This window comes from Pagrus major, chromosome 7, assembly GCF_040436345.1.
Source record: "Pagrus major chromosome 7, Pma_NU_1.0".
Lineage (NCBI taxonomy): Eukaryota > Metazoa > Chordata > Actinopteri > Spariformes > Sparidae > Pagrus > Pagrus major.
The window spans coordinates 19,738,090-19,763,073 of NC_133221.1; the positions used below are offsets into that span (position 1 = coordinate 19,738,090).

The window sequence follows — 24,984 nt, forward strand, 5'->3', positions numbered from 1 at the left end:
GAGCTAGAAGTGGGGCCCAGTTAGAAAAATACTTAATCTACATTTTATCTACATAGAGAGACAACAGGTGATGAAAAACTCAAAACTTTTATTTTACACTGCAATACTAAAATATTTCAATACAGAAAAGTGAATTCCTGCTGGCATGTTCAGTCGTTGAAGTCCCTTTGAAAATCACTCAGCTTATACATTCCAACCACTTTACAGTCAAAGAAAACAAAATAACAAGAACACACACTGCCTTATTGATTCTATTTGATGGATCACATTAAAAAGAAACCGACCAGTGATTACTTCCATTGACTTATGGAGGACAAAATATAAAGCAGTTACTGACAGAAATGCATGTTTCAGATTTAAGGCAGGCTCTGTTTCACAAGTTTTTTTTTAAAAAAGTATGATCAGTGTCTAACTGCAGGTGAGACTTTGGTCCTATTTGTGACATTTGTAGGTATAAATAAATACCTCAGCCCAATTTAGTACGGTCCGCTCTAAATTTCATTAATGGGATGGTCCGAGGTTTCTTGCTAGTGAGGTGACGAAGATCCTTTTCAGGATTTAAGGCAGTCGCGCAGCAATTCCATTGTTGGTTTGTGCCGGCCCACCCAACAAAGTCTTCAGCTTCTCCGTAACTGACTCCAACCTGGATTCAGACGAAAACCTGGGCTGTCCATGTCCGAAGTCCCTATACATGTGAATTAAAGTGTTGGCAGTTCAATTAATGTAAAGACAAAAATAAAGTCACTGTCAAGAGTGTATCATACCTAGTCAAATTCAGTTTTATTTCAGACTTCCCTTTGATTCACAAAACATAGAAAATGCATTCATAACCACTTCAAACACAAACTTTCAACCTCTGAGCTCACTTGCAAACTTCAACACACTTTCAGTGTTTTCCCCCAGACAGACCTCAGCACAAAGTCACATTTTCACACAGAGAGGGTGATAACAAGGAGAAAAAATAAAGCACGCAGTCAGACACATCAAAGCATTCACATCAAATCAGACAGCAAGAAAAAGCTACGAAAGAATACAAATACTCATAGCACTTGACATTTCACTGTGTTTTTAAAGAATTAAAGTTGATAGAAAACGATGAGTGAAAGCAGAGACCATAGGGATCTCGAGACACAATTAAGAGTCCTTGTGATGGCCATTAGGAACACACTCGTACTTGCTTCTTCCTCTCACACTCGCACAATAGCCAAGTTCTTCTCAACTCTCGCAGGCATTTGTCTGTTTTAAAGAAATGTGCACAGTCAGTCCTTCTCACACGTGCTTTCTTGCTCTCCCGTTCGCTCACTCTCACTCGGTCCAACATCAATCCCACTCATTGATCTCGAAAAAAGCGACAAGAGCAGACACGATTTTTATATCCATAAAAAAAGGGGAGGAAAAAAAGACAACACCCACCGTCTAACACAGTATATGAAGAGTGAAGCTGTGTTCTTTGATGACAAAGCATTTACACATGGGAAGAGGGGAATTGATACTGAGATCTGGCGAACATTGCTGCCAATGAGGCGCTTCCTCCCGGGAATTGGGGAAAGAGTTGGTGAACTGCAGAAGAGATTTTCATGAAGGCGTTTCCAAAAGACGTCAAACAAAAAACAAACAAAAAGATGCAATCAACTGCATACACATATACTATAATTATATCAAGCCCAGTTTACAGGTGGCTGAAGGGGCTCTCGACATACTCGTGCATGTTTATAAATATTTATCTTGCATGCACAGTGTAACATTTCCTCAAAAACAAAACAGGGGAGTGTGGCAGTTTCCACTTACAAACTTTTCACCCATTCAATGCATGACTACATAATCAGTCACACGCAAGTATAAATTTTCTCTTTAACAAAATAAAAGGCAGTGTATCTTTAAATAATAGGAACGTAAGATATAAGCAGTTCCCCCTGTAGGTATACTTACCAGATTAACCTAATAGCAACAAAAAAAAAGGTCAACTCAAAGCTATCTACATTCCCCAACTAGAAGATTTAGACTCCATAGAGTTTCCAAAGCCAGAGCTGAAGCCACTGGTGGAGGCGGTATTAGTGCCTGCAGCCCAGCCGAGGCTAGCTGAGCTGGGACTGCTGTAACTGGTGCTGGCAGAGCTATAGGTCTGGTCTCGGGTCGTGGTGGCTGTGCCTGCCGTCGTGGTCAGGCCCTGCTGGTTAGCCAGCATGCCCATCATTCCCCAACTGCTCTGCAGTGCTGCCTGGGCAGCAGCCACCATTGCCGGGTTAAGACCGAGAGCCCCAAAGTTAACCCCACCGCTACCGCTGCCTAGCCCACCGCGATTACTGCCATAGCCCTGACTGAACCCACCAGCCCCAAACCGCCCTCGATCCATCATTTGCCTACTATTATTGTGTTTGGGCTCAGCATTGGAGATGTGCACGCTGACGCCCTTGATGATCAAGTCCTCTCCACACAGGGCCTGGGCAACCTGAAAAAGAAGTGAGGAGATTATCACCACAGTCCTTATTACAATATCAATAATAAACTACTGATGGTGACTCTCACCTGGTCATCAGCAAATGTGACAAAGGCAAATGCCCGGAAAGGTTTTGGGATAAAGACATCAGTGACTTCGCCATACTGCATGAAGTACTGCCTCAGTTCATCAGTTGTCATGTCCTCTGTGCAGCGGCCAACAAAGATTTTACGGCTCCGCATGGGCTCATCAGGACACGCCTGAGAGGACAAAGAGGCACAGCAATAAATGAGGCAATCTACATGAGGTTTCAGTAATGTTTCTGATTAATTCAGACACAGTTATCCAACATTAAATCAACATTTGTGACATACACTTAAGTTTTTTTTTCTTTTTCAAGAAGAAATTGAGTATTAATGATTAAGACCAAACAAAAATGTCAGCAGGAATCCAGGGGACCACCTATAACTTATCAACTGATCCTTCACCTGAAAACCATCTGAATTTATTTATATCATGAAGTTTCCGTTGATACTCAAAACAGGGCGGAACGATATGCAAATATGCAATAACAGGAGATTATTGTTATAGATATTGCGATATGAGTAAAAAAAATTGTGGGAATGGTTACTTTTGCATTTCATTTTCCCTGAAATTTTCCATATAAAAATGATGATGATGTGACTTTTGCTGGGGGGTCTGTACCAAGGAAGCATGTTCTAGTACGTCTGGAGAATGGGATTTGAAGTCTGGGACATCTCTGTAGCACCACAATGCTTCATTCATAATAGTATGCTGTGACACATTTTACCTTTATTAAAAAAATTGAAGCTCCTGCGATTTCATATTTCACTTATTGTGAATAAGTAAAATAAAATAAATAATATATTGTGAATTTGACAATATTTCGATTAACTGTTCAACCTAGCCCAAAATACCTTTGAGTTGGGAAGTTTGCAGTCACACCATCGTCCATCTATCATGTGTCTCTGAGCGATCACTTTGGTTTGTGTCTCATAGTCAGTGAACCGGACAAACCCAAACCCTTTTGAGTTGCCAGTCTTTGCATCTCTCTTGACCTGGAGTGGACACAGATTAAATGTATGAACAATACATTTATGAACAAGACATTTATGAACAATTTTAACTAAACCAGAAACATAAAAAGAAATCCTTATTTACACTCTAAGCCTAACAAAGAAATATTCAGAGCCAGGCGAGAGGTTACTACCTGCACCATGATGACTTCCCCAAATGTAGTGAAATAATCTTTAAGGTCTTGTTCTGTTGTTTTCCACGGCAGCCCCAGGACAATGAGATCTGATGTCTTCTGAAAGCCCCTTTTTATTTTCACAGCTGAGGCAGCGTCTATTTCATCCATCTTCCTTTTGTTATCTGTGAAGAATAAACAGGAGTGAGTTACATCAGGAAAAAGAACCAATCACATGAACACAGACCCTCTGTACTCCTTGGGTGATTGGTGATTGATGATGATGATGCACAATGACAAAAGTTCAATAAATGTTCAAAAGTATGTGAACACAACATTAAGTTCATTATCAGGTTGTCTCCCTCCAAAATCATGTGCATTAATACAAGGCTATAACAGCTTCCTACTCTGCGGTTAAAGTTTTCTATAAAGTTTTGGAGCCTGGCTGCAGGGATTTGCTCCCATCCAGCCACAAGACCATTAGAGAAGACAGGCATTGATGTTGGAGGATAAAGCCTTGCTCATCCCGAAAGTGTTTGAGTCAAGGCTCTGTGCCAGTCGAGATCTTTCACACCAAACTTAAAAAACATTTCTTTTTGCAGACCCTGACTTACACAGGGGCATTGTTGGATTAAAACAGCAGAGGGCCTTTACTGTCGCCACAAGGACGACAGTATGGTAACTGTAAAAGAATCACTGCATGATGGAGCATTAAAACTTCTCTAAGTTTGAACTATGGGGCCAGATTCTGTTGCCAATTTGTTAGGTACATCCAGTAAAATGATGGCAGTCCAATACAACGAGACGCTTGTTCAACTTTTAGGTCATTTTGGAGTAGGGCTGCAACAATTAATTGACTTATTGTTTAGTTAATCGCCAGAAAAGCAACTACTTTGATAATCAATTATTGTAAAGTAATTTTTCCATGAAAAATGTCAGAAAATACTGTTTTCGGCCTCTCAAATATAAAGACTTCCTGCTTCTGTTTTATATCGTGTTAAACTACAGATTATTCCTGTTTTGGACTCACAACAAAGACATTTAACTTCCTTGGACTTTGAGAAACTTGGATGGACACTTTTCACAATTTTCTGACATTTGATAGACCAAACGATTAATCCAAAAAATGATCTACAGAATTGATAAAGACAATAATCACTACTTGCAGTAGTTTGTGGTTCTATTGAATTGCATTACACTATTCTCAATAACTTCACCACGCTGTTAGTAACAGTGAAGTTAGACTTACAACAACTCAAAATTAGTTATGGATATTGGGATATGGGTGCATATATGCATGTGTTGCATTATTTTCGTGGGACCAAAAATATTCACAAAACAAAAATCCAGATTTGTCACAGAATAAACAATCAAGTGAAGCACTAAAATATCCCAATAACTAAGGTAACTAATTTTGAGTACTGCACTACTAAAAACATTTCTGTGTTCTGCAGGAGGAACATAATGACAGAATAACAAGCTGAATCAACACCTAAAGACAAAACAAAGACAAAAACCTCACATTATAACCTTGATGTAGGTCGAGTGTATTGCAGGGCTGATGTATTAGGCAGCATTAGCTTTACGTGGTTTACCACATACTTTTGGTCATATTATACACAGTGCAGATGATAGGGAAATCTAAACTACATCACCTGCCGCACCTTTGGGGTAATTGACGACATAGACCAGGTTTCCCCAGTCGTTCTCGGGTGCATGCAGGACCCCCTCCAGAAGCCGGACCCCCCTCATGCACTGGGACTCTGGGTTCCTGTACCGCAGCCCGCACGCCCCTGGAAACTGAGCTGCTACCGATGACAGCAAAACAGTGCCGTCGTCCTCGGATGGGATCTCCATGGGCTCCTCGTTTTCATCCTCAGCCACACGAATATACAACTCCGACATGGTGTCCGAATGGCTGAGCGCTGGCGCAAGTGGAATCAGCTGATGGAGCTCAAGTTCCCACTAAACACCTTAATGATGCACACGGGTTCACGGCGTCGAGCTCTGTCGAAGTTTACTTCTGTTAGCTGAGTGACGCAACTGAAATGCAATAGCAGTCAAACGCAGATAGATACACTGTGTGAAGTGCTAACACTCACTCCACAACTAACATTTAATAGCTTGCGGCCATGAATACTCTTAAGTTGAATGTTCTTCTCCGCGAGCAGCACGCGTAAACAAGTTAGCCAGCTAGCTAGCTAACAAGCTAGCAAACTCCAGACCGCCTGAAAAATGAATGACCATCCAGTTTCCCGCTGTGTTTACTGTCAACAAAAGCACGAGTCCTCCTTTTGTCTACGTGCGTGTGGGCGAAAACTGCTCGCAAATGACAACATCGACAAGTTATCTTTTTCGATGAAATTAAAGTACGAAATGGCCAGTCCACTGTGAATATTTGCAACGGTACGCGGCTAACCTCTGTAACCTCAGGCTAGCTAACAAAATGGCTGCGCATCTCGGAGAGATGACATCATCTAGTTGGGAGGGTACACTGTTCATTTTTGTAGGGATGCCAGAGTTAAAAATAACAACATTCAGTGAATAGTTTGACTCCAGACCACCAGTTGTCGTTTAAATCGTTATACATTTGGTTTAAACTTTACGTGGTGAAACGTATTAACCTTGCCGTGTTTTATAACTTGTCAGAGGCAAAGTTAAAAGCTTGTGATTCACCCTTTGAAGTCGAACCATAAAGTATCACCTTAAAAGCCCAAACAAAAGGTGCGCACTGAGAAATGCTATTGGAAAATATCATGTATTTAACACCATGCAATCATGTGTCATGTGAAAAATGTGTTTTAATTTGTCTTTTTGGTTTACATTTTCAGAGAACAGACAATAGGCTATATGATGCATTATGATAGTGATATGTGTAAGAGGTTTAAAATCATCTCTGTAAAAGTGTAAAACCTGACCCACCAGTGTTAACAGCCAGTCTGTGCAGCCAAAGATAGCTCAAGCCCAGAACAATGTTTTGCATATTAGTAGTGACTTGTATCCCACATAAACTTTCCTGCCTTTACTAGATGAAACTGTATTATTGCTTAGCCTTAACCTGGTTTTGTTATCAACCTTATAACAAGACTTATAGATCCAACTTTGTGTCAAATTTGAGATTTTAATGGCAGAAAAAAGACAGAATTTCATTCCCAAACAAACTAAATGAATAAACTCCTTCGTCATGACTGAATAAACAAATTGAGCTTAAAGGACAACACAAATTCATACTGTTTCACTTGTTTATATTTGGCGGACCCTGCCACCTTTCTAGCTTCCAACAGTGTTCTGGGGACCTTATTTTCCTCTGAGAACAGCTTCTTTATTCACTTTGTTTTATTATCTCATTGATATTGTAAATATAAAACTTCTGGGTTTGAATTTCTTTTCAAAAACCACATAGTTACCCTTTAAGGGGATTTATTCATTCATAATACACCATCTTCACAATTGGGGTTACTCTACAACTGACTTAAAACCTGTTTTTCACACATGCTGGAGACAGTAATCATTCTTTGTGACTTTTTGTCACTTGCCTTTCACATGTCAAAGCAAACGCACCTGTTTTATTTCCCCTCCCCCGTGACATCAGCCCACTCACCTACAAATAGGCTGGGGTTTGACTGCTCGCGGGTGTTTTCGTCAGCGGAAGTGGCATGGATCAGATAAGATTTGGCATCCTGCTTATGTGAGTACCATAAGGTTGTACAAAGGTTGAATCATACTTTCTTCAAAATATAACCTCAATTCTATCTCTATTCTACAGTGTTTTACAGGGTTTAGTCTTGAGGAATGTGTTTGCCATTCAGAAACGAGAATGGATTGAAACCCCAACTGCAAAATTGTCAGGTAAACCTTTATTATCTAATGGAATGCAGTTGTTAATGGTAGAGTCACATGATTTGAGAATAAGTTTGCATTTTCAGAAGGAGATGTGGCATGTTTTACTGAATACATGGAGATGTGGATCCACAGTGCAAGGATTGAAGGATTGGGAATCTGGCTGTCTGGGGCCTTGCAGATCCAAGGTAATTATTCATGACACAAAAGAGAAACAATATTGAGATTAAATATGTAAATATGTGTCTTCTGAATCACCTTTCGCTTTCCAAAAGCCAACCTTGCATCTCTGGATCACCTAAACCTCCACCTGACTGCCTGTGGATTCTCACTGCACAAAGACCCTGACAAGAATTTTATTTTTAGAGTTAGTTACACTGGATGTTTTGTTCAGCAACAGGTACGTCACTCAAGAAATATCCATACGTATTGACTTTTGCAGCTCAGCTTGGTGGCGATAATCCTCTGGTTGTATGTTGATTGTTCAGCATGGCTACCATGTCCTGACACTGAATCTGGTGAAGAGGATTAATCGATTTGGAGGCAGACCTCACAGTTTAATGATGAAGTGTCCCATGGTTCCTGTGCTGCCCAGCAGAGAGCAGATTCAGTGCGACCCAGACTATATCCAGGTAACAGCTGACATCATCATGTGTACTGTAGGTGTAAGTGTGCTGTTTTAGCCGAGAATTTAGCTTATCCTAATAAGATTTGTGTGTGTCCGTAGGTGACCAGACCAGTTCCCTATGACAGCTGGGATAACGAGGTACCAATTGAAATCAATCCCAAAATCAGCCCTTCAAAATATGAAGGCACTTTAAATCTGAACAAATGTCTTTTTGCATGTGTTTGAACAAGAGCTAGAAACAGACAAGGTGAATCTGTCTGATGGTGCACGTTTGGTTGTGCGTTACAGTTGCATTGGTCTCTGTCTCTGAGCGATCACCTCATTGTAGCTCTGGAGGATGCCAGCCTGATCCAGATGAACACTGACATGAGGGGGCCAGACATCACAGTTCAAGGCAGGAGGAGGGAGGTCTTGAGCCCTGTCAAAGTAAGAGACCTCACAGCTCACACAGCACACTGCCACCTAGTGACCAATAGAAGCATTACAGCTATTACTCAATGTCTTTGGTTGACACAGGTGATGGAAACTGAAGGGGAATTCTTGGCCTTGAAGCTGGTCAGCGGTCAGTATGCCTACAGTATGGAAGCCACATGTCCAAAAGGTGGGTAGCAAGCAGAGAGTACCTTAATAAAAATAATAATAATGAACAGGATTACAATTTAGGAATAATGAATGACACACTAGTCTGTAACTATGCACATGCACACACTCTGGTTTTGAGTGAAACCAAATACACACTTGTGTATTCTTACAGAACACACACTCGGTATTAAGATTAAATAAACGTCATCTTATTGATATTTATTTTCTCTTGTCCTCATTTGCATATGTTTGGTATTGAGGTAATCCAAAAGTAGCAGAAAGTAATCAAGTTACATTACTTTAAAGGGGCACTATGTAGTTTTAAAGAAGAAATTCAAACTCAACAAAAAATAAATAAGGTTTGGAGCTAGAAAGGTGGCGGGGTCCGCCAAATATAAACAAGAACGTTGGTTTATTCAGCGTATTCAGTCATGAAAACAAAGAGAGTTTGTTTATTTAGTTTTGTTTAGGTATTCAAAATTCAGTCAATGAAGATATTTCTCTTGTGATTATCATTTTTTTGTTGCCTTATTAAAATTAATAATATCTTATTATGCATTTATTAACAATTAAATATGATTTTAGCAGCTACTGGATCTAAAGAGAGAACAATGCCTTGTAAGGGTCATTAGATCCTTTATTATGCACTTAAGATGAAAATCATATTTTATAAGATGGTCATTTGTTTTATGATGTAAACGCTTAACCTAATCATTTATGGTCGTGTTATTTATAGTTGTGTCTATTAGTATTGTGCTGACCGGAGCTAAATTAACTTTAAATTAACATACTTGGTTACGTTCTGATAACCGGTAACACATTTTATCCCTGATGTCAATTTCAGTGACCACGTCCACAGCAGAGGAGACGGTGCTGCACATTTTCAAACGACACATGGGTCTGACCAAACGAGGCAGCCACGACAACGAAGCACTGACAGTCAGTAATGTGTCGGTGAACCAGACAGATAACTTCACTGTGCACGAGACCAGTGAGTTTGTGACACTGATCATCCCCACAGCCCAGATACTCCAGACCAAGGTTAGTACTGAAACAACAGGTCTCACAGTGAATGTATGTACTGACTGACTCTTCCTATAAGGAGTCATTACAGTGTTGGACGTCTAAACTGGGTTTGTTTTACAGGCCTGCACAGACAGCAAACAACTCCTGCAGCCGTTCTACAGGGTGGATGTTGTGCTCACCTTCAAAGAGACAAATCACAAAATGCACTGGACCATGGAGAACACACTGCCATGCACAGGTGAGTGTGCTGCTGATGAACACAGTAAAAATAAAGTGGTGATTAATTATTGGAGGATATTTTGACCACTAGCCATTGAAAGGCTTTTACTGTAGTCACACCAGGCACTTCTGTTTGTTGCTCAGTCAACCAATCATTTAACTTTATGTAGCACCTTTCAGACAATTTAAAGTGAGATAAAAGTTCAAACAAAAGTGACGGACAGAAAGAAAACCGAATAAGACTAAAGAAAAGAAAAGCAACAGAGAAATTTCTGTGTAAAATTGTTAATAAGGACTGCAACAAACTACTGCTACTACTGTATTATATACAAAATATACATATAATTCATAAGTAGTGAAAGTATAAAGGATTAAAACCTAAAATAGAGTAGAACAAGACTGAATCTTCGTGATATTAAGATGCTAATATATTTGCATATGAACAGTAACTTGATCAACTTGTATCTACATTAACGTTCCTTCTTTTACCAGACTCTGTTTCGTTACCAACCTTATAACAGTTCTTACAAAACGTACTTTCATTTTTTTTATTAACTTGCACTCTCATTATCTATACCATCAAAGACATTTTGCTTGCAATTACAATTCTTACAGTCACAATGATATACAAATGTTCGCATTTTTGTTTTATAGATCCCCTACAGATATGTTTTAAGACATCTGAAAATTCTCTGAATTAAATAAATATTTGGGTCTGATATGTTTTTTCCATTACAAAAGTTAAGGTATTTAAAAATATTTTAAGATTCTTAAAATGACATCTACCTCACCCCATTGATAAAAAAGAAACATAAAATAAATAGAGAATAAAAAATACAGAATCTATGAATATGCAAATATTTGTCCATTTCTAAAGTTTAACTGCTGGACGTGAGATGTCTCCTACTTCCCTGTAGAGCCCATTCTCAGTGTCTGTGCACTGGAGGTTTCAAGTTTCCATATTTCACTTGTAAGTATGTGTAAGTTACATACTGGATCAGGACTGGCTTCCAAGCTAGTTGTGGTGACACAAAGTCAGTTATAAGATGCCTATTAACATTAATAAGACTATATTAGTATTAATAATAGCATATTGAACATGTTTATTGTAAGTTTTTAAGACATGAGCACTTATAAGAAAAATTGTGATTCCCAGGAATCTTGAATTATATCGCATTTGCAATATCTATCAAAATAATCAAAATATGATTTTGTTTTCACCATATCGAGCCCTAGACCTAATAAAGCCAGCCTAATTAGCACTTACCTGTTGCCAAAAACCTTAAAGTGACCATCAGTTGCTTACCTTGAGAGATGCAGTCCTTGTAATTGGTATTTTGACGCCTCATAGGTGGTGTCACCTCTTCCAACAGCCTGCTGTAACGACAAAATGAAAAACGATAGATAGATAAAGATATTTCATGTTTGAACATGTCTTGCCACTTTTAAACACAATACTACAAGGTGTGTCTCTAGATTACGATAGATATCCACTTCAGTCTCCATTTTGAGGTCACTTGAAGTCAACTCTTTGACCTGTCATGTTTGGGCAACTGTTTTGTTTGGATTTGTTTGAACAGTCTGCCAGGGGCTGAAGGTGAGACAAACTTTCCCCCTTCAACACATGAATGTGAAAACAGCCTTTCTACCTCAAACTCTGCACACACTTCATCCTGCACAGGTCAAACATTCAAGAGACGTAGCATTAAAGGGGCACTATGTAGTTTTGTAGAAGGAATTCAAACTGAGAATTTTAACATTCACAATATGAATAAGGCAATAATACATAACTGAATAAACAAGCTGTTCTCAGAGGAAAATAAGGCCCCCAGAACGCTGTTTGAAGCTAGAAAGAAAGAAAAAAACACAAGGATGTACTAGTTTATGGAGTAACTGCAAGGAAACTGTGATTCTTTAGTGTTGTTATGGAGGTAGTTTGTAAAATTGTGCATAAAATCCACATTATTATAAAATCAAATATCTAAATAAATGTTGGAATATAAATATTGCTTTTGGATGTTACTAATTTCACCTTTACTAAACTCATGCATTCGTACCTCTACAGTCAGGCCTGCTGAGTCACACATCACATCTTCTCCTGGTCCAAACACCACAGTCCTGTACACACTCAACTCTAAACATGAGAATTTAACTACAGAACAGCCTTCGTTGGACCGCACCACGGCACCTGCAGGGAAACTAATCGAGACAGCTCAGCTCAACGAGACAACTGCAGAGTTTTCCACAACTAAATCACCTCACACACAGATGGAGACTCACAGTTTCAATCTCAACACTGATGAGCCGTCGAAGAGTCAAAGTGGAAATGTGTCTTCCGACAACATTACTTCCATTAATACAACTGACACAAGCTTGTTTGATTTTCTAAATGAAACCACAGATGCTTCCTCAGAGCGAGGTTTCAGTGAGTCATCAGAAGCATCTTTCCTCACAACGGATCCACCTGAACACGAGTATCAACAATTCAACACAACGGATAAGAATAAAGACCAGCTGAAGCAGAGGAGACTGAAGTGGATGTGGGAGGACTAGAAAGCTGACAAATAAATGCAAAATACTTGATAATTAAATGTAATTTTCTTTGTTTTGTGTTTTAAAAGTCACACTAGACTTCAAATGCAGTTTCAGTGTAGTGACAACACTTGCTCTAAGGCCTTTTGATTCACTTCTTTTGGTGTCACGTGTTGCATCTATGTCTGTTTGCAGTCTTTAAAGGTGTTGCTGTGGGCAGTCAGCGCTGTGAAGGTTGATTATACAAGCAGAAATACAGCCAGACCTCTGCCAGCCGGTGCCTCGGGGCAGACATTATCCAGACACAGACGAGGCAGGCGTTAAATAAACACGTCTCTATCCGAGCGGCACAACAGGCTGACGTAGAGAAGAGCCTGCAGTTGTTACAGCCGATGCCACCTTCCGAGAAACCTGAGTTTCAGTGACTGTCTGCTTGTCAGTGATGCATTTTAAGAGTTTTATGCTTCTAAGGTGGAGATTGAGGCTTAACAAATGCATTTTTTTCTTCTTCTGTTTAAAACATAAATTCATTTTCTGACTCTAAACCTTATTGGAGCTGTTGTGGTGCCACTTTACTGCAGTATACTGAACCAGCAAGAGAGGGCACTATTGAATGTGTTTTCAGCAAACCCTCGAGATGGGTCGGCAGCCTGTCTGCAGATGCTCTTGTCCGAATTAACCACTCTTACACATTTTTGCAGTAGTAGCAATTTTTTGTTTTTTTGTTTTATTAGCTTTTTATTGTTTTGTTTTTTGTTATAGTTTGTCATGTGAGCTATATGTGATCAGAAACTGCCACAGAGCAATGCAACATTTGCCAGAAAGAGAAGTTTGGGCCAGTATAGTTAATTAACTTCTTGAAAAATGAACTCCTTAACTGTACTCCATATAGAATCACAGATACGACTCAAATCTTTTTGACTAAAAATGACTGAAGATGTTTCACTTTTGTCCCCCCCCCACCCCCCTTTTTTTTCACCTCTGTTATTGTGACCTCCTGGTATGCACCAAAGCGTCTGTAAATGATAACAGTGCAGTGTTACGCAGTTACATGCATCATATACAATGGGCTGTGGGGCAGAAAATCTAAACTTCCTTGTGCCTTTGGTCCCCATCTGCTCAGTGAACTTATGAGCAGGAAATGGAATAAGTGGTGCAAAAAGCACGCCAACATCCCCGGCTCTTTCATGTGGCCTCTGTCGGTCATTACCCTATCTGTACCGACTGTTAACTGTCTTTACAAAGTTAAAAATCCCTTTCATGTTTCACTGTTTCTTTTTTGTTTTAATTTCAGTCAGAGCATATGGTTTGCACATCTGGGAGATGCTAAGCATGGTGGCACCCAACCCCCCCTACACCCCCACCCCCACACACACTGCTTCTGTGAAGTGATCCATATATGGTCTTCATTGTTATTGCTCATAATCACTCATGATTATTATAAACAAGTCCTGTCTTGATTGGCCGCTTTGAGTTTGCTGTGAAAAGATGCTCAATAATGTGGACTTCCAGGATTTCAAACAAACACAAGAGCTTTGGAGAAATGCTCTGAATCATATGAGAAGTATTTTTCTTAACTGCCACCTGCAACTGAATTTCCCACCTGTGACTAATCCCTGTCCCCTGACAAGCCCGGTTGGGTGAGGTTGACATCATCTTTTGAAACAAGGAACCATCTGCGGAGACATTTACTGTAAGTTCTTGCGGGGACGCCTGATTAGATCTCCCTGCAGAAACCACCGTGATGCTGCAAAAATGAAACATTTCTAGTTTTTGTTCAGTGTTGAAGCGGTCAGAAAACAAGGCCTGGTGACAATCTGAGCAGCTTAGTGCCATGTGACCACAAACAAGCAATCAGATCAGATCAGGAAATTTGATAAGTGCATCTCATCTCAACTCGTCTGAGAATAACCACATTTGATCCAATGTAATAGAAGGAGAGTGTCATTAACTGACTGGCGATTTAATGACACCGAAATGAAGTCAAAATTACTATTGTGGACAACTTTGGGTCATTAAATGCCACTTCAGCATCCTCTGCTCTCCGGCTCCCGGCTCTAAGCACCATGTTTTGGCGAGGCAGACGGGATTTCATGCCACTGGAGAGACGCAGGGGAGGAAGAGGGGGAGGGAGGAAGGCTTTGTGTGGCTTTGAGTGGTTTGCTGGGCCTCTTCATCTCGCTCGGCGGGTAATTACAGAATCATGGGTCAACCACGCATGTAACCACGGTTGCGTTGCACAGTAGCAGATGTGCTCATGACATTATCCAGCGCCAGAGCAAAAGGTAAATAAAAACAGATGCAGCTGGTTGCTACGGACCTTCGCCAAACTTGCGTATACCCCTAATTGTTCCCATGTGGGCCTGCTGAGCTGGAGTAGTAAAAGGGGGCGGGTATGCCCTGTTTAAGATATGCCCGTGTTTCTCAACGGGAGAAATTTATGAATGGGACAACCAGCCTCTGATGGTGGTTGTGGTGGTGTGTGTTTATATGTGTGTTTATGTGTGTGTCTGGCATCCAGTGGAGGGGCAATATCTTCTGTAGAAGTTCGGTTTCCCTCATTCTCTCATCATTTTCTACTTTCCTCTGAGGAGAAAACACACCCCTGTCCTCAAAGCCTTCGCCCCTCTGTCTTAAAGGACAATTTCACCCAAAAATGAAAATTCAGTCATGATCTACTCACCTCCATGCCGATGGAAAGTTGGGTAAAGTTCTGTCGTCCACAAAACATTTCTGGAGCGTCACAACAAAAACAGCGTTGCAGCATTCTCCTAAAAAGCTGAAGTAGATGAAGACTACCTGAGATCCCAGACTGATTTTAAAAGATGTTATTTACACCCTCTATTAGCAGCTACAGTGAAGATTTCAGTTTAAAAAAGAGTGTAAATAGCAGCATTTTATCTCTTTTTCCAATTGTTTTTTAAAAGTCCCGATCTACATCAATTGTTTTGGAGAATGCTGCGATGCTGTTTTGCTGTGAAGCTCCAGAAATGTTTTGTGGACTACAAAACTTCACCTAGCTTTCCTTCGACATGCAGGTGAGTAGATAATGACAAAATTAAAATTTTTGGGTGAAATGATCCTTTAAAGGCCGAATGGTCTTTATGCTTTCTTTGTCCAACCGTGCTTGGATGTGTGTGCGTGACACTACACAATGTCAGGGAGGTCCCTGGTTGGACCTGAGCCAGGGCTGCTGCAGGCCAGATGAAAAATTGAGGAAGAGGCTCGATTTCAGTGATATCCTGTCTTTGCTCGGGTGAGATATGGTGTAGTGGCGTGTGATTGTACGTGTGTGTGTGCAGGTTCACAGGTGCATTTGTTGCAGAGTGTGTGTACGGTTTTGACTCACAGGTTACGGTAAAAGGAGGCCTCAGGTTGGACTTGAAATTCCTGATTTAACGGCCTTAAGTGATCATTCGATGAACAGTTCAGTGTTGATGTTGCTTCTGTTGAGCTGTATGTGTTTTAACACACACACACACACACACACACACACACACACACACACACACACACACACACGTCTTACACTATGAAGCTCGCTGCCAACAGCGCGTGCCTCCTCTCCCTCTCTCATTAACCGCAACTGTCAGATCCTCCAGATGAGGAGCAATTAAACCAGATAATAAACACTCGCCATCAATTCCTGTTTGTTGATGTTGTTGTTGTTGTTGTTGTTGATGTCGACGAGCTGGGGGCTCCTCTCCTGCCACCTTAGTGCTAACTAGTACTTGAGTAACACATGAGAGCAGCAAGGGGAGAGTCCTTCATAACACTGAAAAGGCCTCTACCTGCTGCATGTACAGCAACACCAGGCTCGATAATAAAAAAGGCACAGTGAATGTTAACAATTAGATCCTAATCAGACACAGCTCACAGAGGCTGCTCTTTTATCCCCAGGCTTCACAGAAAAGGCAAACAAAGCGCTGCAAACTGTCAAGATAAAACACTACTTGGGATTGGTCGTGTCTTAGGGCTTCTTAAAGGGCAGTAATCTTTGCCGCGCGCTGCTTTCTGAGACGACGTGCTGTAAAGACTCCTGTGTTTGCTCTTGTATTGGAGTGATAAGGCCGCTCCTCATCACGCCTCGCTTCTGACGAGGCTCATCTCCCCTGGCGATGAGAAGATGGGGCGGTGTTCGTGGGGGCAGAGAGGGCAGCCATGGAGGGTTTTTTTCTTTTACACAGTAGAATAGATTATCTGGTGATGACAGAAAAAGGGCAAAAAAGAAAGTGCCAAATGAAAGTTGAACTTGAAGCTTTTCTGTTATAAAGAACATCCTGAATTACAAATTACTCTGCTAATTTATCATTTCACTCCTCTAGCATGTTAGACTTGATTGCCAACACTTTGGTTTAAGATTTAGTCGTGGTTTGCTAGTAACGGTAATGTAGCGACTGGGAAGCTCAAGTCTTTGTAACTCCACACCGCCATATTTTTATTTATTTTTTTTTTTTACTTTCAAACTTCACAATAGCTGGAAAAATGTCAGCAATGTACTGTTGGTTAGGGTTATAAAAAGATCGTTTTGGCTTACCTTGTTCTGTTGCCACAAACACAGCTGGAAATATAAAAATGTATCCAGTGGTTTCATGATTACAAATGTTGAAACAGCATCTCAAACAGTGGTCTTTTGCTTGGCAGCAGTCTCGCCTCGCAGTGTAGCCAAATATTTCTGCTTATCTTGCCACTAACACAGCTGAAAAGGTTGCTGACCACTGGTCTGAAATATCCAGTGGTTTCATGCTTACACATTTTGAAACACCGTCTCAAACAGTGGTCTCATACTTGGCAGGCGTGTTGCCTAGATGTGCACTCAAAAATATATCATTTTGTTTGCCACTAACACAGCTAGAAAAGATCCCAACGTCTCATTTAAAATATCCAGTGATTTCACACTTACAAATGTTGAAATCTCAATCTCAAACAGTAGTCTCTCGTCAAAGATACCCAGTGGTGTCACAGTTACGATTGTCTAAATGCCATCTCGAACAGTGGTCTCTTGCTCAAAATATCCAGTGGTTTCATGCTTACAAATGCTGAAACACCATCTCAAACAGCGGTATCTCGTCAAAAATATCCAGTGGTTTCACATTTACAAATGTTGAAACACAGGTCGGACAGTGGTCTCTCATCAAAAATATTCAGTGTTTTTACGCTTCCAAATGATAACATGCCGTCTTGAACAGTGATCTCTCGTTAAAAATATCCAATGGTTTAATGCTTACAAATGTTGAAGCACCATGTCAAACAGTGCTCTCTCTCGCTTTCTTGGCTGCTGTCTCACCTAGCTGTGGAGTAAAATATATCAGCTTTTGTTTGCCACTAACATGGTTGGAAAAGCTCCTGACGTTTCATAAAAAATATCCAGTGATTTCAAACTTACAAAAGTTGAAACAGCGTCTCGAACAGTGGTCTCTTGCTCGGCAGCTGTCTTGCAGTCATCTCGCCTTGCCACCCCCATTTCCTCATGACAGTCAGCTCTCTCTCTGGGGGCACAAGAGACTTTATACTGTATTTTTCCACCTAGCAGTACCACACGACCTGTAAACACACTCTGTGAAAAGGTCAAATCTTTTCCTCTTTAATGTGTACTTGTATGATAAGTAAAGTTGATGACATTTTGAACCTGCATTTGTTGTATTGCGATGAACTCCAGTTGACCTCAAGCATGAGGCAAATGTGCATGTACAGTCTTGATTGTTCAGCTTGTGGAAAAAAAAGGGGCCTGGGATGGTTTTCCACTTAAATTTGAGGGCTGGACCAAGTATTCTTAGGAATTTAAAGACAATACCCTTTCTTTCAAAGGCTATAAAAACATGTATACAGCTGTACAAGGAGTTTCCTGATCCAAAGGCAAAATATGGTGTCAGATATTCCTATTACAAATCAGGATGGCGTGGCTTGGAAAGTAATGTAGGAGATGAATCTGCATGCCTGTTCAGAAAAGGCAGAAAAAACTGATCCGATTTCCCTTTCTCCGTGGAAAAATGGACGTGGCCTCTTGTTTTGAAACCATATTTCCCTCAAAAACACTCTGAAAACTAAACAAAATTGACAGTGCTGGATTTATTGTCTTCAGCTCTTTTGTCTTCGGTGGCCACTGTTTGCGCCTTTGCCATGGAAACGGCAGGGTTATTTATCTTTACAGCCCTTTTACAATAACGTCCCTTTCCTGACCAAACAACAGAGGAAATATCAGGTCAAGCCTCTTCCCCCTTCTAATGATCAGGTCAATTCGGCCTCAGTATTTCAGACAGCTCACGCACATTCACATGTCTGCTCACACACAGCCGCGCTATTGATGAGAAACGTTCAGTTTATGAATAAGATTTCCGTCTTGTCGCTGTGTGTTTTTTTTTTAGACTTGTTTTATAATGGTAAAGGAAAAGGGAGGTGATGGTTTTCTATTTATGCTCTGGATGTAGGAAGGCTCAAGGCAGAAACACTAGATGGAGACAGAGAAAACTGACTCCCAGGTTGTATTTCAGACATCAGGTCTGAGAATGCAGTTCACAGACGAATACGCTCACAAAGAAAGCATTGAAGGTATTGTCTCTGTTTCGATAAACGTGCAACATGCGTATTGTGTTAAGCATTAAGGTGACTCATCTTGTGCAGAAATTTGGAGATCTTAATACATTTTATTTGCTCTGAGTGCTGTATTTTTCCTCTTCACAGGATAAATCTAATAATACAATTTTCGCACATAAAATGTGCTCTGTGCAGTCATCTGCAAATGTCTTGCAAATCCTTGTGACTTGTGTATACTCCAGTATACTCTAGCTGTCGGGTGCTGTCCCCTTCTTAGCATGGGGGACGACGAGCAATTACTCCTTTTAAGGAGCTGTTCTCATGGAAGTTGCCTAGAGTCTATGCAGACTGCTTTCCTCAATCCACATAAACAGTGCAGATAATAGAAGAAACTGACAATTCAGATGAGGTGGAATAGGCATAAAAGCATGAGGTGCGTAGAAAGTGCATGTCACAATTAAATTACTTAATGGGTGAAAGTCCCACGATAGATCACATGTAATTTACATCAAGAGTCACTGTAATAAAGACTTTGTAAAACTTACATTGAAATTCAATTAGAGTGTTGAATGCATAACCAAAGCCGTGAAAAATGAACTCATTGGGGGTCCCTTTTCATTACTGCCCTGAGGCAAAAGAGACCATTAATTTAATACATTCCATGTTTTTTCACATGAGCATTTTTAAGTTAGTGCACATTTCCGTCCTAATGTATCTAATACAAAGAGAGAGCCTGCCAAAGACTGCATTATACAAGCAGCAAAGAACCCCCCACCCCACCAACCCCCCCTCCAGTTGTTACCTTGAGTAGTCCAAGACCACTTTCAATCAGTCAAGCTTGAAAAACGACCCGGCCCTAAAAAAACAAAACAACAAAAGAAGAAATTATGATATTGTTTTATTGATTCATAGTGCGGTGAATATTCCTGTACTGCAGGTGCCGCCCCTGGCAGAGAGGCAGTGGCGCTGACTTTGACTGTAAACAGTTAAACGGCACGTCTTAATTAAGATATTACTGTTTTATCTCAGAGCAGTGGATCTGCACCTTTCAGTCAACCACAAAGTCAAAACAAAACAGGGACCCCTTCAGATGTTCCACCCTTAAGAGGAGAGCTAATTAAAAGACTATTTCATTAACTGTTCCAGCTTGGTAAATATAAGTTTACTAGGGGTCAATAGACTTTACAACACATAATGATTTGGAATATAATTACCGTGTAAAGGGAGCCATGAAAATACCTTCAAAATAAAGCAAAGTTGTTTGTCGGCCCGACAATGACCCACCGTGTCAGTCTTGGTTAACAGAGTTCAGAGGGCAGGTCATGTTAGCTGCGATCAGCTTGATGCACCAGCAGTTTATCAACCTCCTCTCCACCTTCATACAGTACACACGGCTGCCGTTTGGTGAGTGCCTGGGGAGCCACAATAAACCACAGGCGCCGGTACTTTTGTTCAGTCTTGTTGCAAAACAGGTGAGGTAATTACAAGCTAGTTAATATTATCTATAGTATTGTTGTTCTGCCAAGACAAAACACTAAAAAAAACCCAAAGGGGCTCTCTGTAGTTTTGTTGAAGAAATTCAAATTATTTTAATATTTACAATATCAAAGAAATAATAATACAAAGTTAGAAATAAGTTTTTTGTCATAACACGCTGTATCAGAGGAAAATTAGGTCCACAGAACAGAAAGGTGGCGGGGTCTGCCAAAAATAAACCATGTAAAACAGTATGAAATTGTGTTGTCCTTTAAGGTCAGTTTGTTTATTCAGTCATGAGAATGAAGAGAGTTTGTTTAATTAGTTTGTTTAGTCATTAAAAAAGATCTTTCTCTTCTGATTAAAATATCTTCCCCAAACTACATAGAAATATCATTTAATCCTTACAAACTTTTTAAATGTGTGTTTTCATGCCGAGGAAGAAAACTAAATTAGTTTCAATTGTTCATGCCATGGTCTTGCTCGAGTCTTTTTTTTCCTCCTATTGTTTTTCCACTTGGCTGCTAATGAAATCAGCTCACAGAACAATGCTTCATATAGTCAACAATTCCTTTAATGAGCGGACGTAATGTAAACAACAGTGCTGCATGTGAAAAGTCATAAACACGTATATTTTTTTAGGGCAAAGATGAGAGTGGCGCTGAAGCCGGTCCGGGCGAGTCCTGGTGAAGCAGGGAAAAAAGCATGTATTATTCATTGAAAAACTGTGAATGTTAGTGCTGCTTTTCCTTGTTTCAGCACGCATTTTTCCATTTGTCTTGTGATGCTAAATTTTTAACGTTTTCCCCACATCGCATTGATGTTGCATATAATTAGTGACTTTACAGCAAAATCACTTCTGACACCACTGTGTTTGCAAATTAGAATACTTCAGATAGGAGAAATTCAGCTGGGAGAGCGGGGCCGGGAGAAGCAGGAGAGAAGCCTAAATATTATATGCACCGTCCCGGAAAAAGTGACAAAATCATTTGAATTAACAGAAAAGATGAGAAAGCTAATTGAAAACTCTTGGTTTATTTATATACGTTTAGAAAGCTCATCATGCTTTCAAGAGCAGGATGTGCCCTCTGCAAACACGACACCGTATCCTACGCAGAAAAAGGCAGGAAACGCTGAAGTGCATATTTGATTTATTTATTTTCACCCAGACGGATACTCAGAGCTTTATACAGATTTTGCCATTTGGAGGTTGAAATAATGGATGGGGCGCTCATCCATTTTTAATTCCTCCATGTTGTGTGAAGGGTAAACATGCTGTTTGAGATGTCTTTTCTCTTCTGAACTGTGTTTTCTCATTATGAGCTTGTGTATAGGGAGCAAAAAGTAGTCACGAAAGTGCTTGAAGTGTGTTGCAACAAGTCATTGAGGGTGCCTTTCCAATAATGCCTATTCCCAAATGCAGCTCATTTCTGAAGAGCAACAAAAAGCTTCCATAGGTGCTCCTTGTCGCATTATATATACGAGAACAAAGTCAATGATGGTTGCGATTTTCCTTTAATTAATTTGTAGTGCTCAGTGATCTAAGGACAGGGATCTTTGTTGACAGACCATCCACCCATGGGAAGTTATTCTGCGAGTAATACAGTGCAACAGCAGCTCTCAGTTTGGACCCAGACACCAGCCCACAGATCCGCTGATAATTTGGAATCATTTTTAATAAGTCGTAATTACACAGAGGGTCTGATTGTGCTCTGCAGCCCTTGAAAATGAAATATGTTACATTGGGGCCTGATGGTAAAGGATATTGCTTGCCGTTCATACATAATTGAGCGATCTTGAATGTCAAACCAGTGGGAGAAAATGCAACAGAAGCAACAGTACACCTCACCACAAAGCTACACAGCATCCTCTACACTCTGAGCCAGCCAGCAGAGAGGAACATGTGTTATGTGGTGTACCAAAGTGCCCGAAGGAGGTGTACATTGACAGGTTTTGTATTCAAGAGTGCTTTCCCCAAACTGCTGCTCTTTAGGTAACTACTGCTACGCTTCTTAAATTGAAAAACGCCTCCTTTTTTAAGGCCGAACCATGTGCAAATCATGTGTTTTTACCCTTAACAGACGATTAAATCAGCTGAAAAATGATATAGAGATGTAAGCGTCTTCTGTCTGTCACATTTTCCTTCCGGTCTCCTCCTCTCTGATGGAGGGTGGAGGTCTGGCAGGAGGAAGAGAGTTGTCTGTAAGCAGATAACCTGACTTTGTTAGTAAATGAAATACAAAAGGAGCTCGGGGATGGGAGCGTTTTATTTCCTCCTCCTCTTTATAGATAAATGACTTGCTGTCTCCAGAGCAAAGAGCCATCTTTATATTTTTGACGTTTTCCTGTTTAATGCGTTGTATATCTTGTGCAGCCCATCTTTATGCTCTGCCTTTTTGCATTTTCTTTTAAGGCTCAAATGCAGTTATTGATGCGCTGCCTCTAGTACATTATGCATTATTTGTTAGTAAGTACCATTTTTGCATACTGACGGTAACAAGAAAATGCACGTATGGAAATTCTAATATAAATTGACTTATATGTATAGGCTTAGACTCTGCTCACTAAGCTCTTCTGCAAATAATATATAGTTCTTCATGCTGCTAATCCTGAAGAGGAGTCTTAAAGACTGTCGGCTCGAGGGAGAGAAAAAAAACAACCAGGACCTTTAGCTTTTAAAGACTTTTATCTTATATTACAGGAATGACAGATTGTGCCTCTTTCTCAGGCTTTTATGCTTTGTTTCAAGAGGCCCGGGAAGGGGGGTGACGAGAGATGCATGAGGAGACGAAGGGTGATATTGATAAGGATGGAAGGTGCAGAGGAGTGTACTCCAGTGTAATGCAGCTTTATGATGCCCTTTTTCATTTAGCATGAATGGTTTTTATGATTCCATTTCTTGGGTGAACAGGGATGAAAGAGAACTGAGGGGTTGAAACAGACAGAGGACACATCGGCATGAGGGAAAAACTTTGCTGGCTCCACCGCCAACACCATAAAACCTTTGCACTCATGTCTATCCTCAATCACTGAGCGCCTAAAATTGATATTCAAGCAAAAATGTGAATGAATGTGGCTGCTAACAGCATGTGTTTGCCTCCAAACAGCTTCCCTTCTTACAACCTGGCTGGTAATAAGCTGCCAGCTGTATTCACCCCTCATTAACAATTTGCACATTTTAGCTAAGCTACACATTTATTACCTTATTATCAGATTTTATTTGTCGGGGAAAAAAACATTTTTTGTCAAAGCATTTCATTTTTCACACTGAGCTCGTTTTCACAGTATTTAACACTGTTTTTCCTGCCAAAGAGTATTTGCATTTGTGTTTTTTCTTTTCTTATTCTCACTGAAAATTCCTACAGATTCAGTACATCTTAATGGATTTCACAACATTTGAAGGTACAGTATAATGTGGAGTCACATAATGCATGTTTCCAACCCCTTCTAATATAAATCACCCCCTCTCTGTCACTTCAGTAAACACCAAGAAACAAAAGATGCAGTCTCGGGCTGTTTTCCAGCCACACTAACCTGAACTACAAGACATCTATGAACCTGTATCCTTTATATTTTCACATACAGCAGCAGGAGGGTCATTATCTTTTATGTTTTTTTAATTCATCACCAACTCTTGGACACCATCCATAACTGAACTTATATCCAGTGTATGCAGATATTTTCTCATGGCCTATATTAGTGTTGAGGGGACACTGTGTTGTCTTTGTATTTTATGGTATTACAGTCTATAAGTGTTGGAACGATACGTTGTTGTCTTTGTAAGCAAGTAAAACAAAAGAGCGTAAAAGTTTAATACAGTAAAACCTGTAGGGATGATTTCCAGTGGAAGAGGAAGAAGAATTCAGATCATTTACTTCAGTAACTTAAGTAAAAGTATCAACACCACAATCTGACAATACTCCATTACAAGTAAAAAGTACAAGTACTTGAAAATGTGTGTTTTTTTTTTTTGTTTTTTTTTTTTAAAAAAAACAAACGATTTGGAAATGAGTGTGAGAATCATGATGATGGAAGAAAAGTGTTACTTTATATCAGATTATTCATTCTGTAAAACTTGCCAGCAAGTTTTTTCACTTATTTTAAGAGAGTGAAGGACCCAATAATACAGACGGAAATTATTTGGTTAAGTAGCACAGAATAAAGTTACAGATAATGTATTTCTCAAGGAAAGTACATGCACCTCATTACTTCAAAAACGTTACTTAAAGGTCCAGTGTGTAGGATTTAGGGGCATTTAGCATTAAAGTTGTAGACTGCAACCAACTAATTATCCCTCCTCTCTTGCTCCCTTAGAGTGGCTGCTAAAAGGCAACATGGTTGAAAGCCATGGATCTAGTGAAAGTGAAATCAGGATACAGATGTGGATGTTCATTCCTGTGAAGGCTGCTCAGTGGTGCTAACTTCCCGTGCGCACTTGAGACTTTGAGCCGGCTAACTTCCGGTTTAGCACCCGGCTAACTTGAATATGGATACAATTAT

The 24,984-nt window shown here is 40.1% G+C and overlaps 2 protein-coding genes across 6 annotated transcripts; one reads left to right on the forward strand and one right to left on the reverse strand.

Moving 5' to 3' along the window:
• Positions 1–68: 68 nt before the first annotated feature.
• On the reverse strand, positions 69–6,087 carry tardbpa (TAR DNA binding protein a). 5 transcript variants are annotated; one of them, XR_012179486.1, is made up of 7 exons: positions 5,312–6,087; positions 3,669–3,832; positions 3,376–3,516; positions 2,527–2,697; positions 2,365–2,449; positions 1,414–1,560; positions 69–685 (listed from the first exon to the last, which is right to left on the reverse strand). XR_012179486.1 is itself a non-coding variant. In XM_073469522.1 (5 exons), exons 1-5 carry the CDS (start codon positions 5,550–5,552, stop codon positions 1,976–1,978), a joined length of 1,191 nt encoding a protein of 396 aa, XP_073325623.1. In that variant the 5' UTR covers positions 5,553–5,638; the 3' UTR covers positions 1,882–1,975. The 5 variants fall into 5 exon arrangements, 2 of the variants coding, with proteins under 2 accessions (XP_073325623.1, XP_073325622.1); XR_012179484.1 differs by having other exon boundaries at positions 5,303–5,638; XR_012179485.1 differs by lacking the exon at positions 69–685 and adding an exon at positions 1,147–1,236 and having other exon boundaries at positions 5,303–5,638.
• A 942-nt stretch (positions 6,088–7,029) lies between these two features.
• ciroz (ciliated left-right organizer protein containing ZP-N domains) lies at positions 7,030–12,578 on the forward strand. The gene is made up of 11 exons (XM_073470958.1): positions 7,030–7,335; positions 7,414–7,496; positions 7,574–7,675; positions 7,763–7,887; positions 7,976–8,119; positions 8,215–8,253; positions 8,404–8,541; positions 8,632–8,716; positions 9,542–9,738; positions 9,844–9,961; positions 12,008–12,578. Exons 1-11 carry the CDS (start codon positions 7,304–7,306, stop codon positions 12,493–12,495), a joined length of 1,551 nt encoding a protein of 516 aa, XP_073327059.1. The 5' UTR covers positions 7,030–7,303; the 3' UTR covers positions 12,496–12,578.
• The last annotated feature ends 12,406 nt before the right edge of the window (positions 12,579–24,984 follow it).

Excerpts from the sequence above, each read along its gene's own strand:
- ciroz (XM_073470958.1), top strand. The coding sequence starts at position 7,304 with ATGGATCAGATAAGATTTGGCATCCTGCTTAT. Across the intron at positions 8,717-9,541 it reads GGAAGCCACATGTCCAAAAG|TGACCACGTCCACAGCAGAG; the intron begins GTGGGTAGCAAG and ends TGTCAATTTCAG. Across the intron at positions 9,739-9,843 it reads CCCAGATACTCCAGACCAAG|GCCTGCACAGACAGCAAACA; the intron begins GTTAGTACTGAA and ends TTTGTTTTACAG.
- tardbpa (XM_073469521.1), bottom strand. The coding sequence starts at position 5,552 with ATGTCGGAGTTGTATATTCGTGTGGCTGAGGATGAAAACGAGGAGCCC. Across the intron at positions 3,517-3,668 it reads GGGAAGTCATCATGGTGCAG|GTCAAGAGAGATGCAAAGAC; the intron begins GTAGTAACCTCT and ends TGTCCACTCCAG. Across the intron at positions 2,450-2,526 it reads TCACATTTGCTGATGACCAG|GTTGCCCAGGCCCTGTGTGG; the intron begins GTGAGAGTCACC and ends CTTCTTTTTCAG.